The 15,376-nt window shown below is 47.2% G+C and overlaps 1 protein-coding gene across 2 annotated transcripts in view; it reads left to right on the top strand.

Annotated features, from left to right (window-relative positions):
* The window catches only part of LOC121567869 (neurobeachin-like), a 311,893-nt gene that overhangs the window by 95,969 nt on the left and 200,548 nt on the right, over positions 1 to 15,376 (top strand). For both annotated transcript variants that reach the window (XM_045220277.1, XM_045220272.1), the window contains exons 11-21: positions 3,158 to 3,266; positions 6,247 to 6,399; positions 7,465 to 7,633; positions 11,650 to 11,729; positions 12,533 to 12,595; positions 12,912 to 13,009; positions 13,571 to 13,663; positions 13,868 to 13,976; positions 14,312 to 14,393; positions 14,486 to 14,609; positions 15,085 to 15,277. In XM_045220277.1, coding sequence (XP_045076212.1) covers positions 3,158 to 3,266; positions 6,247 to 6,399; positions 7,465 to 7,633; positions 11,650 to 11,729; positions 12,533 to 12,595; positions 12,912 to 13,009; positions 13,571 to 13,663; positions 13,868 to 13,976; positions 14,312 to 14,393; positions 14,486 to 14,609; positions 15,085 to 15,277 — 1,273 coding nt within the window. The remainder of the gene's footprint in view (positions 1 to 3,157; positions 3,267 to 6,246; positions 6,400 to 7,464; positions 7,634 to 11,649; positions 11,730 to 12,532; positions 12,596 to 12,911; positions 13,010 to 13,570; positions 13,664 to 13,867; positions 13,977 to 14,311; positions 14,394 to 14,485; positions 14,610 to 15,084; positions 15,278 to 15,376) is intronic.

Genomic DNA, 15,376 nt, shown 5'->3' with positions numbered 1-15,376 from the left:
CTATCCATCTGATAACAATCAGCCCATCATACAATTCTGACCAGTCTCTCTGAAAAGACATCAACCAGAACACATATTGTACAACAAGACATATCAAACTGTTCAGCTCTTTGAGCTCTTGAAACAATCCAAACATGACAATAAAATACATTCACAAGGTCAGGTCCAGTTTAAATCACTTTCAGCCTTGATGGCGGCGGAAACCAAACGCCGTCTCCTGTACTTCGTGTGAATGTCCCGGCTGGAGGTGCGAGCAAGGATGTACCTCGCTCTTTGAAATGGTAAAACATGGTTATTTCTCTACATAATGCCATGAATCGTGATTGACCACACGCTGTGCTGGCGCCAGCCAGTTGCAGACGCAGACGCAGTCTGTATCCAGAGTCTAAGGTCATCATCTCTCCCCTCTACACTGGCTCTAGTCCTGCAGAGCTGTGATCTCATCACAGTGTCCTTGTGATGTGTCTGGGCCTGGAGAGAGTCCCTCTGGAGGATGGGAGGAAAGCGGATTAGCGAGTGCCATAGAGAGCCTCTGTCATACTGCAAAGACACGGTCACTCTGCCAGGACAGGCTTTAACTGAGAGACCCACTACAAAGACAGTAACTGACCCCAATGCAGCAGTAAACAGCCCCTCCACTTCTTCTCAGAAGACACCATGTCTTTAGGATTAGAGCCTGATAAAAGGACTAGGAAATGGGCTGGGGCTAGAAGATGAGGTTCGGAGCTGGAGCTAGGAGATGAAGCTGGGGCTAGGAGATGAGGCTCGGTCTAGGAGAGAAGGCTGGGGCTAGGAGAGGCTGGGGCTAGGATAGAAGTCTGGGGCTAAGAGATGAGTCTGGGCACTGGGGCTAGGACTAGGAGAGAAGGCTGGGGCTAGTTGAGAAGGTTTGGGCTAGGAGATGAGGCTGGGAGCTGGGGCTGGGAGAGAAGGCTGGGGCTAGGAGAGAAGGCTGGGGCTAGGAGATGAGGCTGGCGCTAGGAGAGAAGGCTGGGGCTAGGAGAAAAGGCTGGGGCTAGGAGATGAGGCTGGGAGCTGGGGCTAGGAGAGAAGGCTGGGGCTAGGAGAGAAGGCTGGGGCTAGGAGATGAGGCTGGCGCTAGGAGAGAAGGCGGGGGCTAGGAGATGCTCGGGCTAGGAGAAAAGGCTGGGGCTTGGAGAAAAGGCTGGGGCTAGGAGAAAAGTCTGGGGCTTGGAGAGAAGGCTGGGGCTAGGAAATGAGGCTGGGAGCTGGGGCTGGGACTAGGAGAGAATGCTGGTGCTAGGAGATGAGGCTGGGAGCTGGGGCTGGGAGAGAAGGCTGGGGCTAGGAGAGAAGGCTGGGGCTTGGAGATGAGACTGGGAGCTGGGGCTGGGAGAGAAGGCTGGGGCTAGGAGATGAGGCTGGGAGCTGGGGCTAGGAGAGAAGAATGGGGCTAGGAGAAAAGGCTGGGGCTAGGAGAGGCTGGGGCTAGGAGAGAAGTCTGGGGCTAGGAGATGAGTCTGGGCACTGGGGCTAGGACTAGGAGAGAAGGCTGGGGCTAGTTGAGAAGGCGGGGGCTAGGAGATGAGGCTGGGAGCTGGGGCTGGGAGAGAAGGCTGGGGCTAGGAGAGAAGGCTGGGGCTAGGAGATGAGGCTGGCACTAGGAGAGAAGGCTGGGGCTAGGAGAAAAGGCTGGGCTAGGAGATGAGGCTGGGAGCTGGGGCTAGGAGAGAAGGCTGGGGCTAGGAGAGAAGGCTGGGGCTAGGAGATGAGTCTGGTGCTAGGAGAGAAGGCGGGGGCTAGGAGATGCTCGGGCTAGGAGAAAAGGCTGGGGCTTGGAGAAAAGGCTGGGGCTAGGAGAAAAGTCTGGGGCTTGGAGAGAAGGCTGGGGCTAGGAGAGAAGGCTGGGGCTAGGAGATGAGGCTGGCGCTAGGAGAGAAGGCTGGGGCTAGGAGAAAAGGCTGGGGCTAGGAGATGAGGCTGGGAGCTGGGGCTAGGAGAGAAGGCTGGGGCTAGGAGAGAAGGCTGGGGCTAGGAGATGCTCGGGCTAGGAGAAAAGGCTGGGGCTTGGAGAAAAGGCTGGGGCTAGGAGAAAAGGCTGGGGCTTGGAGAGAAGGCTGGGGCTAGGAGAGAAGGCTGGGGCTAGGAGAGAAGGCTGGGGCTAGGAAATGAGGCTGGTAGCTGGGGCTGGGACTAGGAGAGAATGCTGGTGCTAGGAGATGAGGCTGGGAGCTGGGGCTGGGAGAGAAGGCTGGGGCTAGGAGAGAAGGCTGGGGCTTGGAGATGAGACTGGGAACTGGGGCTGGGAGAGAAGGCTGGGGCTAGGAGATGAGGCTGGGAGCTGGGGCTGGGAGAGAAGAATGGGGCTAGGAGAGAAGGCTGGGGCTAGGAGATGAGGCTGGCGCTAGGAGAGAAGGCTGGGGCTAGGAGAAAAGGCTGGGGCTAGGAGATGAGGCTGGGAGCTGGGGCTAGGAGAGAAGGCTGGGGCTAGGAGAGAAGGCTGGGGCTAGGAGATGAGTCTGGTGCTAGGAGAGAAGGCGGGGGCTAGGAGATGCTTGGGCTAGGAGAAAAGACTGGGGCTTGGAGAGAAGGCTGGGGCTTGGAGAGAAGGCTGGGTCATGGAGAGAAGGCTGGGGCTAAGAGATGGAGATGGGGTAGGAGAGAAGACTGTGGCTAGGAGAGAAGGCTGGGGCTAGGAAATGAGGCTTGGAGCTGGGGCTGGGACTAGGAGAGAAGGCAGGGGCTAGGAGAGAAGGCTGGGGCTAGGAGATGAGGCTGGGAGCTGGGGCTGGGAGAGAAGGCGGGGGCTAGGAGATGAGGCTGGGAACTGGGGCTGGGAGAGAAGGCGGGGGCTAGGAGAGAAGGCTGGGAGCTGGGGGGGGTTAGGATCTACAGTCTCCAGCTGATTGCTGACTTCCTCGGAAGATGAAGATGTCTGTCCCTCTGTCTCTCTGCCTATCTCCAATTCTGCTGCTGCCTTATAAAATGTTCCCTTTCTACTACCTGACTGTTAGGATCTCAGAGGAACAGGCAGCCCTAGGACCACCATACTGTATGATGTAATGGTAGTATTAAACAGTAGAGGAGCAGTTTATCTGCATTTTGACACATTTAGCTTTTTATGTGAGCACTCCTGCACACCTCCTGATGTATGTGTGTGTCCGTGTCCTTAAACCTGTGTGTATGTGTGTTGCAGTGCCACCCTCCTGGTGTTCCTGGTTGACCTGTTGAAGAGCTCGGTGGCGATGCAGGAACAGATGCTGGGAGGGAAAGGATTCCTTGTAATCGGGTTTCTGCTGGAGAAGGTAGAAACTCTAACCTAAACCCTATAGCACACTGGAGATAAGGCATGGACTCTTTGTCATCTTCCATAGTTTTTTATGTATTAACTGCTTTGCTGTGATGTTGTGGCTACAGTATATGGGTTTTTAATGATTCAATCAAAATCAATTAAATCAATACATCATACATTGTCTTTACCTCAAATGGCACGCTTTCCCCATATAGTACACTACGTTTTAACAAAGCTACAGGGTTTGGGTTGGCCTAATAGGGCTCTGGTCAAAAGGTAGTGCACTACATAGGGACTAGAGTGCAATTTCAGTTTACCCATTCTTACTTTCTATGGTGTGCCTGGCAACAGCTAATGGCAGTTATTTAAAGAAAGATATCTCCTTTCAACCAATATCGCTTAATATTTTCTTTAGTTCAAAAACCTCTTTACTCCTCACTCTCAGTCAGTGAATATCAGAGGAGGACCAGAAATAGATCCATGGTTCTGTAACAGACAGGGACACAACAGGGCATCAGCCAGTCAGACAGACTCTGTAATGCTGTTTGAAACATGGAGCCCAGTAGCCCTCAGATGGATAAGATCAAACCACAGATAAAATAACATAGCAGAGAGGCACAGAGGTGAGGAAGAGATTTGGAAGAATAATCCACTTTCTGTTTTGAAGGGTATGTAGCCTCACTGCTTCCCCAGCCAGCCGCTGTCAAGGTGTGTCCTAAATGGCATCCTATTCCCTACATGGTGCACTTCTTTTGACCAGAGCCCTATGGGCCATGGTCAAAAGTAGTGCACTTCACTTTTTAAGGAATATGCTGCCTTTTTGGACGCAGACAGACTGTCCTGTAGCATCCTGATATCTATCCACCGGAGTCCAGCAGAGCCCAGAGCTCAGGGCCAGGAACAGGTGGTTGTAACAGGGGCCAGGCGGGGGAAACAGTTTATCCCTCTCTCTCGGTCTCTGTCTCTCTCGCTTTCTCTCCTCTCCCCTCCCTCCAGCTGCCAGCTCTCTCACACTCACACCATCCTGCCATCTGGTTCAGATCTGTTTATACCACAGCTAGAATATTAGGAGAGACTACCTCTACCTGGTCAGGAGACGTGAAAGGAAGACAGACAACAATAATAACAGCAGGACTCCTCTGAGTCTGGATGCTCAGTCAAATGCTCTCAAGCTTTGCTTGTTTGGTGAAATGTCTATACAGTGAGGGAAAAAAGTATTTGATCCCCTGCTGATTTTGTGCGTTTGCCCACTGACAAAGAAATGATCAGTCTATAATTGTAATGGTAGGTTTATTTAAACAGTGAGAGACAGAATAACAACTAAAAAATCCAGAAAAGCGCATTTAAAAAATGTTATAAATTGATTTGCATTTTAATGAGGGAAATAAGTATTTGACCCCCCTCTCAATCAGAAAGATTTCTGGCTCCCAGGTGTCTTTTATACTGGTAACGAGCTAAGATTAAGAGCACACTCTTAAAGGGAGTGCTCCTAATCTCAGCAAGTTACCTGTATAAAAGACACCTGTCCACAGAAGCAAACAATCAATCAGATTCCAAACTCTCCACCATGGCCAAGACCAAAGAGCTCTCCAAGGATGTCAGGGACATGATTGTAGACCTACACAAGGCTGGAATGGGCTACAAGACCATCGCCAAGCAGCTTGGTGAGAAGGTGACAACAGTTGGTGCGATTATTCGCAAATGGAAGAAACACAAAATAACTGTCAATCTCCCTTGGCCTGGGGCTCCATGCAAGATCTCACCTCGTGGAGTTGCAATGATCATGAGAACGGTGAGGAATCAGCCCAGAACTACACAGGAGGATCTTGTCAATGATCTCAAGGCAGCTGGGACCATTGTCACCAAGAAAACAATTGGTAACACACTACGCCGTGAAGGACTGAAATCCTGCAGCGCCCGCAAGGTCCCCCTGCTCAAGAAAGCACATATACAGGGCCGTCTGAAGTTTGCCAATGAACATCAGAATGATTCAGAGGAGAACTGGGTGAAAGTGTTGTGGTCAGATGAGACCAAAATGGAGCTCTTTGGCATCAACTCTACTCGCCGTGTTTGGAGGAGGAGGAATGCTGCCTATGACCCCAAGAACACCATCCCCACCGTCAAACATGGAGGTGGAAACGTTATGCTTTGGGGGTGTTTTTCTGCTAAGGGGACAGGACAACTTCACCGCATCAAAGGGACGATGGACGGGGCCATGTACCGTCAAATCTTGGGTGAGAACCTCCTTCCCTCTGCCAGGGCATTGAAAATGGGTCGTGGATGGGTATTCCAGCATGACAATGACCCAAAACACACGGCCAAGGCAACAAAGGAGTGGCTCAAGAAGAAGCACATTAAGGTCCTGGAATGGCCTAGCCAGTCTCCAGACCTTAATCCCATAGAAAATCTGTGGAGGGAGCTGAAGGTTCGAGTTGCCAAACGTCAGCCTCGAAACCTTAATGACTTGGAGAAGATCTGCAAAGAGGAGTGGAACAAAATCCCTCCTGAGATGTGTGCAAACCTGGTGGCCAACTACAAGAAACGTCTGACCTCTGTGATTGCCAACAAGGGTTTTGCCACCAAGTACTAAGTCATGTTTTGCAGAGGGGTCAAATACTTATTTCCCTCATTAAAATGCAAATCAATTTATAACATTTTTGACATGCATTTTTCTGGATTTTTTTGTTGTTATTCTGTCTCACTGTTCAAATAAACCTACCATTAAAATTATAGACTGATCATGTCTTTGTCAGTGGGCAAACGTACAAAATCAGCAGGGGATCAAATACTTTTTTCCCTCACTGTACATCCCAGTTGACTACTTCAAAATGGTGAAACTCCTCAATGGCACTGCCCATGCTAAAACGAGCTTTGTGGCAAGTGAACCCTCTATCCAACTCTATGATTGGCTTATAGTTATATGTTATTGATTGATTGATTGACTGGTTGATTGATTGAGTATCCAGTGGTCTGACCAGTCCCTGTGCCTCCAGTCCTCCAGGGTCCACATCACACGTGCGGTCCTGGAGCAGTTCCTGTCCTTCGCTAAGTACCTGGATGGGTTAACCCACGGAGCACCACTCCTCAAACAGCTCTGTGACCACATCCTGTTCAACGCAGCCATCTGGATACACACCCCCGCCAAGGTAAGCCCTGCGCCCACACCCCCGCCAAGGTAAGGTACATCCCCACACCCCCCGCCAAGGTAGACCTCGTCCCCATAAAGGTGAGCCCCACCCAATCTGGTTCCACTGGGTCCAGGTAGCTCCATGGTAACCCACCTGATTTCTGACTCACTGAAGACTGTTTAGAGCATTACTCACTACTATACCATGATCCATTATGTAACACAACTTATTTTAGGGTCCTGATATTAGTTTATATTTTCTGCTCTGTATTGAAGACTTCACCACTGACTGAGGTTTACTGCCTGCTGTCACAATCAGCTCCTCAACACTGAGAAGTATTGAAATGTTATAGAGTGAAAATACATAAAGAAGTGGCTGAGGCGAAGAAGTGGCTGAGGCGGATCAGAGGAGCTGGGTTGTGTGGAGAATCCCTTCTCCTCACTGGCGCCGCCGCTGGTGGCTCTTATGAATAAATACAGAACAGTTGTGGGGAAATGTCTCAGGAGTTGTGATAGAGAGAGTCTCTGGAGGCCAACCTCAGACCCCCACACACACTCCTCTCACATGGAGCACAGAGAGAGAGGCTCAAACAGAGGTAACAAACTGGGTTAGAGCACTTTTTGATTTTAGAATAAAAGCTGTAGAGAGTGTGTAAGATTATCATCCAGTCTATTGCTAATTACAGAGGCTGTATTAATGAGTGAACAGATCAGAGCGGAGATGGAGAGGGGGAGAGAGAGGAGTGGAGAGGAAATGAGAGGGGAGTGAGGAGAGGAGACTATTATTGTGTGTTCTAATAGAGTGTAATGTGGGGTCAGCCAAAGCAGCCTCTCTCTCTCTCTCTGTTCTACACCTGCAGGGAGGATGATGGGCTCAGCTCAGCTAGGACCTCTTTAATACGGCATTCACTTAATACAACCAGTTCACAGCCTTAATATAATACCTTAAGCAGCCTGGAGTGGGTTATAAAGGATTATACCTGACAGCTATATTTATGTAGAATCACTGGGATTAGGTTAATAGTTTGTGTGTGTGTGTGTGTGTGTGCGTGCGTGCGTGCGCGTGCGTGTACTCTCCCCTCAGGTCCAGCTCTCTCTGTACATGTACCTGTCTGCAGAGTTTATCGGCACGGCAACCATCTACACCACCATCCGTCGTATTGGGACAGTGCTGCAGCTGATGCACAGTCTGAAGTACTACTACTGGACCTGCAACCCTGAGGCCAGCAGTGGCATTACACCTAAAGGACTGGGTAAACACACACACACCACACACCACTCACACACCACAGGTCCAGAGATGACAGGCATCTTCTCTCTGTGTAGTATCAGGCTGCCATGAGGCGGCTGTCTGCTGTGTTGGAATTCAAAGTCACCCTGAACTGTCATGTCATCTTCCTCACTCAGCTTTTCTCTCTGAAACTATTCAGAAGTCTCAGAGGGCCAGGTTCTGATACAGGCCTATATGGTTGGAAGCAGTACTGTATATATCCTACAGGTCAGGTTAGAACAGTGCTGATAAACCAGGTCTGTCTCTTAAATGGCATCCTATAGGGCTCCGGGCAAAAGTAGTGCCTATGTAAGGAATAGAGTGGAGTTTATTCCACAGAGGAAGTAGATGTGTATTAACTGTGTAATGAACAGTTGATGCAGCAGCTTAGCCTCTATTGATAGAGTTCACATGGTTAAAGATTTCTCATGAAGCCCAGCAAACACCATGACCAATAATCAGCAGTAGGCTGGAGAACGTTGCTAGAGCTACAGACCAATTCTATATGAAATATTGAGCAGAGCTACAGTACAGATCTATGTGAAGTAGGATACTGAGTGTGTTTGTCTGTGGTAGGGAGAGTTATATATAGACAGCTGGAACGTTCTGCTGCGTTTCTACTCTGATCTGGGGAAGGGCACTCCTTTGGACACTCTGGGCAGTTTAGTTTTTCTGTTTTTACTGATGTTGATGAATAACAGATATTGTGTTATAGATTGCTTGTTTTGGGTGTTCTTACTAACATCATGGCCTGTTTTGCTTTAATATGTGTTGCAAAAACAGTGAGACAAACAATACTAGTGTATAAGATATTTGGTGGAGCTAGTTGCCATGTTCTGCTTATTGGAGTTAATAGGCATGTTCTGTTTGTTGGAGTTAGTAGCCATGTTCTGTTTGTTGGAGTTAGTAGCCATGTTCTGTTTGTTGGAGTTAGTAGTCATGTTCTGTTTGTTGGAGTTAGTAGCCATGTTCTGTTGGTTGGAGTTAGTAGCCATGTTCTGTTTGTTGGAGTTAGTAGCCATGTTCTGTTGGTTGGAGTTAGTAGCCATGTTCTGTTTGTTGGAGTTAGTAGCCATGTTCTGTTTGTTGGACTTAGTAGTCATGTTCTGTTTGTTGGAGTTAGTAGCCATGTTCTGTTTGTTGGAGTTAGTAGTCATGTTCTGTTTGTTGGCGTTAGTAGTCATGTTCTGTTTGTTGGAGTTAGTAGCCATGTTCTGTTTGTTAGAGTTAGTAGGCATGTTCTGTTTGTTGGAGTTAGTATGGATGTTCTGTTTGTTGAAGTTAGTAGCTATGTTGTTTCTTTTCAGTCAGGGTCGTTCAGCTAGACACAGCAGAAAACACAGCTACTCCGTCCTAGTAGAGATAACTCTTTGAAAGATCTCGGTGATGAACCTTGTCTGCTGTCTGCTGAGACATCTGTTGGGTGATTTGTGTGTAGAATATAATCCTTATTTGTGAAACAACTGTCTGTTATGTAACAACCAGACTAGTTTCTAGTTAATCTTCCTGGTAATGTGTTCTTTAAATTAATAGAAGTGTAAGTCTGGGCCCTGTTAAAAAGTAGTACACTACAAAGGGAATAGGGTGCCATTTGGGATGCAGACTATGTTTTGCTGATGGTTCTAGAATCCCTGTGGGAGAAATGGAAGAGAGGAACGATATAGTTGGTAAAATACTGAGGACGGTGTCCTCACCAGAACCTGGAGGTCATTTTATGATCATTCTATTTCCATTAGATCTGGTTTTCATTTGTCTCAGACCACTGTGGTGTTGCCTCTAGATATGGAGAGAGGGAATGGGAGGGAGAGGGAAAGGGAGATAGGGAGAGAACTAGTAGATACTGTAATCAAGTGTTCAATTATAAGAACAAAGAAATGGTGGTTGGAACAAAGCTGCTGCTGCAGGTACACTCTGGCTACATCCCAAATGGCACCCTATTCCCTATATAGTGCACTATGTTTGACCAGGGCCCATATGTCAAAAGTAGTGGACTATGTAGGGAATAGGGTGCCATTTGGGACGGAGCAACACGCTGTCTCTGGAAATGTTGCTGCTGGTTTCTCTGGGCGTCTGTAAATAGAGAGCCATCAAATTAAACCAATGCATCAACCTCTCACACACAGCCACTGCAGTGCAGGCTCAATTTCTCTCAATCCCTAACATGCACTCGCACACACAGAATATCTCTCTCTCTCTCTCTCTCTCTCTCTCTCTCTCTCTCTCTCTCTCTCTCTCTCTCTCTCTCTCTCTCTCTCTCTCTCTCTCTCTCTCTCTCTCTCTCTCTCTCTCTCTCTCTCTCTCTCTCTGAGTTATTATGTTAGACACAGTCTGTTGGTCCTGCTCCTCTTATGTAGTCACATCCTTTTAAGTCACATTTCTAATTTCAGGTCTCCACACTCCCAGTGTATTGAACTGATCCATTTGGATAAGAGCCGTAACAATATTGTCTACATTCCAAATGGCACCCTATTCCCTACATAGTGCACTACTTTTGACCAGAGCCCTATGGAGCACTGTAAGGAATAGGGTGCCATTTTGGATGCATCCAATATTGTCTCATCTTGCACAGGGCTGAGAACCTGTGTATCCTCACAGTGAAAACATTGAGTATTGATCAACCCTGTGAAATATTATCCAAAGCTATTACTGCCTGCTTTATCTGAACCAAGCCAAGGGTGAAAGTGAAATTAGTTCAATTTCCTAAGTCTCTATAATAAAATGTGTGTATGAAGCATGCTCTCATGATTGCTTTGGATTAATTACCAGTCCAGTCACATTGACTCACTGTAGCGAGGAGGAGAAAGTGGATTTCTGCGTTAATAACACAAACATAAATCATTTATCAGTAAAGTGAACCTTATCTTCCTCTTGCCCAATACCCTCAGGGCAGGTGGACTGAACCAACCAATGAGAGCCTGAGAATCAACCGTCCATTAATGTAATTGGTTGTGATTAAGTTCGATTCAGCATATGGATGCAGCTGTGTTTTTAATGATGCTGTTATCTAGCAACCTGTTCTGTCCCTGTACTGTTTTCTCAGACGGCTTTCTATTAATCAGTGTCACAAGGAGCTCAGGGAGCCTGTGTTGAAGAGGATCCATTGATTTCTGAGAGGAAACAGGACAGTCAGATGTTGTGTTAAATTGTGTCTGACAGCAGAGGACTATCCTCACTCTGGGAGACACGTTCTTGTGTGCAAATTTATAGCTCTGTGTTATTGATCTCTCTGTGGCAGCAACCTGTCCACGTACACTATGTATACAAAAGTATGTGGACACCCCTTCAAATGAGTGGATTCGGCTATTTAATAATAATAATAATAATAATAATAATAATAATAATAATAATAATATGCCATTTAGCAGACGCTTTTATCCAAAGCGACTTACAGTCATGCGTGCATACATTTTTTTTGTGTACGGGTGGTCCCGGGGATCGAACCCACTACCTTGGCGTTACAAGTGCCGTGCTCTACCAGCTGAGCTACAGAGGACCACACCCGTTGCTGACAGGTGTAAAATCGAGCACACCGCCATGCAATCTCCATAGACAAACATTGGAAGTAGAATAACCTTACTGAAGAGCTCCGTGACTTTCAACGTGGCACCAGCATAGGATGCCACCTTTCCAACAAGTTAGTGCTTCACATTTCTGCCCTGCTAGAGCTGCCCCGGTCAACTAAGTGCTGTTATTGTGAAATGGACACGTCTAGGAGCCACAACGGCTACCGCGAAGTGGTAGGCCACACAAGCTCACAGTACGGGGCCACCGAGTGCTGAAGCACGTAGCGTGTAAAAATTGTCTGTCCTCGGTTGCAACACTCACTACTATCTGTCATCTCATATCTGATCAGTCATCTGGCTTGGGCAGTGTTATACAAACAGCACCATGTTGACTTGTACTACTCTCTGTAGATTTCTGATAGCGATGGTCAACTTCAGACGTGTGTGTGCGTGCGTGCGTATTGATCCCAGTGACTCGGTCTGTGTTTGTCCTCAGATGGTCCAAGGCCTACCCAGCAGGAGATCATCTCTCTCAGGGCTTTCATGTTGCTGTTCCTCAAACAACTTATCCTCAAGGTACTGCACACACACACGCACCTCCAAAACAAAAACAGTTTGTTTATTTTCTCCACCAGAGAAAGGCATCATGGGTAATTGCTCTTGAACCATAATGTCCAATCAGCATGCAGGTTCAGGTCCGTCCGTGGTGTTGTGTTCAAATAAATTGCTTAGCTTCAACAACATGGCAGCAGGCTCCATTTCTGCCACAACTACCACCCCCCAGCAGCCTAGGCCTGCAGCCCGAGGCCACTACAGAAATAAGCAGAATTTTAACAATGGAGGGAAAATAAACTGGCTACCAATAAAAAATATCTACCATTCTGAACAGCATCAGCTACACACACACACACACACACACACACACACACACACACACACAGCTCAAACAGCAATTAACTTCCAATCTGTTCCTGCAGAGAGTCTGGTTCCTCATCAGAAGTGTTTAAGCTTTACATCACTGTAAAGTATCTGAACAACAGTAGACTGGGGAACAAACACTGAACAATATTATAGTCAACTCACAAACCAGCAGTTGTCAACTAGTTCCAAAATGAAAATGATTATCCATCAACAGCCTAGCTCAGCACTGGCATAGAAACACCGTTCCTAAGTCTATCTCCTGGATACTGGCATACAAACACTGTGGTGTTAGCTACAGTATCTAACAGACCTGCCAGTGATCATTAAGCAACCTGAGGCAGTTTCCATCTGTTTCGCTTACTAGTAGGAATATATATTTTCTTGAGTCAGTCTGTTTCTGATACTAGTAGGAATACATTGTTTCTTTAGTCAGTGTGAAAACGTGTGTAATTTCTTAGGACCGAGGAGTGAAGGAGGATGAGCTGCAGAGTATCCTGAACTACCTGCTAACCATGCATGAGGTGAGTTTCAAGTCCCCATGGTCCTGTGCTGTAGCGGTAAAGGGTTGCGAGGTCTGTCCATTGATGATGCTCTACTGTATGGTGTTATAATCTCTCTCTCCCTCTCCCTGTCTCTCTTTCTTTTTCCCTCCCCATCTCCCACCCCCTCTCTCTCTCTCTCTCTCTCTCTCTCTCTGTCTCTCTCTCATTCCTGTCTCTCTCTCTCTCCCCCCTCAACCCCCCTCTCGCTCTCCCCCATCACACTCTCTCTCCCCCCTCAACATCCCTCTCTCTCTCTCCCCCATCACTCTCTCCGCTCCTTCACCCCTCTCTCTAGGATGATAATATCCATGATGTTCTTCAGCTGGTAGTGGCTTTGATGTCAGAACACCCAGCCTCCATGATTCCAGCCTTCGACCAGAGGAACGGCATACGGTACGCAAAACACACACACACACACACACACACACACACACACACACACACACACACACACACGGCACAGCTCTTGCTGTTGATGCACAAAATGCATGTAATAACATCACATCTCTAACACTGGAGCTAGTGTTGTGAATCTACATGATACCTGTTGAATAATTCACATATTCTGTAAGAAGAAATTGTATGATATTAACATATTCATTTTATATCAGATATGGATGATCAAACGTACTGTATGCGCTGTGTGTTCTATGAAATATAAATGTATATCAGCCACTGACTCCTGCAGAGTTCTCAGAATCTTCACTGCAGGAAATGGAATGGCTCTGTTTTGATCAGGAGACTAATTTAGTCGTCACACCGACACACAGACTCTCAACACAGACAGGGAGGTCTTTCCCTGCACACCCGACTAGTTCAGTCTGGTTTCATTGTCTGCATCCCAGCACTCTATTCCCTTCACAGTGCACTACTTATGACCAGAGCCCATAGGGGACACAATCATTAACTGGGCCATGTTTAAATGTGATTCATATGTCTCCTGTCCTCTTCCAGGGTGATGTACAAGCTGCTGGCCTCTAAGACTGAAAGCATCAGAGTCCAGTCCCTCAAAGTCCTGGGATATTTCCTCAAACACCTGGGACACAAGTACGTTATTATCCCTCCCTCCCTCCCTCAGTGAAAGACTGTCCCAAAGAGAGGTCTGGATTTATGAAAGACATTCTCTTCTTCTCTTCACCCCTCTTCTCTTCTTCTCTCCTCTTCTTCTCTTAAAATAAGTATTGTCTGAAGTGTAGAAATGTCATCCAGAGACTTCTAACAGGGGTACTGTGTGTGTGTGTCTGTCCACAGAAGGAAGGTTGAGATCATGCACACACACAGTCTCTTCACTCTCCTGGGGGAGAGGCTGATGCTTCATACTAATACTGTGTCAGTGACCATCTACAACACGCTGTACGAGGTACATTCTTCTCTGTAACTTCTCTATAACTACACACATACACACACACACTTCTTCTTCAGGGATCCCTCGTAGTCGAGTATGATTTCCCTCCAGGTGTCACGGCTCCGGGTTGTGGTGTGGGTCTGGCTGGCCATGGGAACAGAGATGGCTGAACAGGCCAATCCGTGACCTGCAGATCTTGTGGCAGTGGGGTCAGGGATGGTTATAACCTCGTGCTAATAACCTCATATAACCTCATGATATCCACTCCACTGTCTTGTTAGAAGCAGAGACTACCGTAGTGCATCCCAAATGACACCCTATTCCCTGATTGTCTGTGTTCTTCCCATCAGATCCTGACGGAGCAGTTATGTACCCAGGTCGTCCACAAACCCCACCCTGAACCAGACTCTACAATCAAGATACAGAACCCCAGTAAGTCTGCCTGCTGTCTTACTGAATGTTATTGTAGTCAAGTCAAACTTTATTTAAAGTGCAGATTTAGCAAAGTCGTGTGTGTGTTCCAGTGATCCTTAAGGTAGTAGCGACCCTGTTGAAGAGCTCGTCCCCCAGCGTTGAGCTGATGGAAGTTCGACGTCTCTTCCTCTCAGACATGATCAAACTGTTCAGCAACAGCCGGGAAAACCGACGGTGAGGACATGCACACACACACACAGTCATTCTCTAATTTACAGCTGTGTAATGACTCTTCCCAGCAGTGACAGCACAGTTAGCATCCTGTTGTCAGTATATTCAGGCGTCAATCATAAATCATTCAAGCGATATTGATGGTACATCTGATGACTATTATGACCAATCTATTATTGTCTAACTACTGACTATATAACAAAGCATCAGATCATTTAACTAATTAACATAATACTAGGTAATCATCATTAATTGTGACTGTTTCACTGATAGAGTGGCTGGTGATCAAGTCACATTAGAACCGAGTAATGATCAGAGGGTGTACTTGAGAATATGATGTTGGCCTACAGACCTACTTTAACTTAGACTACTGACTATGTAGCGATGGTCTCTCCTGGTGTTTGCTCTAGTAGTGAGAACCTTATTGATAATAGTTGTAATAGTATATATTATTCACTGTATACTGTATGTGTTCTAGGTGTCTGTTGCAGTGTTCAGTATGGCAGGACTGGATGTTCAGTCTGGGGTATATCAACCCTAAAAACCCAGAGGAACAGAAGATGATGGAGATGGTCTATAACATCTTCAGGATCCTGCTCTACCATGCCATCAAGTATGAGTGGGGAGGTTGGAGGGTCTGGGTGGATACACTCTCCATTGCTCACTCCAAGGTAATCATCAGTGGCTAATTGCGTCCCAAATGGCACCCTATTCCCTATATAGTGCACTACTTTTGACCAGGGTCCTAGTGCACTATGTAGGTAATAGGG

The sequence above is a fragment of the Coregonus clupeaformis genome, chromosome 6, assembly GCF_020615455.1.
Source record: "Coregonus clupeaformis isolate EN_2021a chromosome 6, ASM2061545v1, whole genome shotgun sequence".
NCBI lineage: Eukaryota > Metazoa > Chordata > Actinopteri > Salmoniformes > Salmonidae > Coregonus > Coregonus clupeaformis.
The sequence above is the reverse complement of the archived record's forward strand: the minus strand, read 5'-3'. Positions and strand labels throughout refer to the sequence as shown.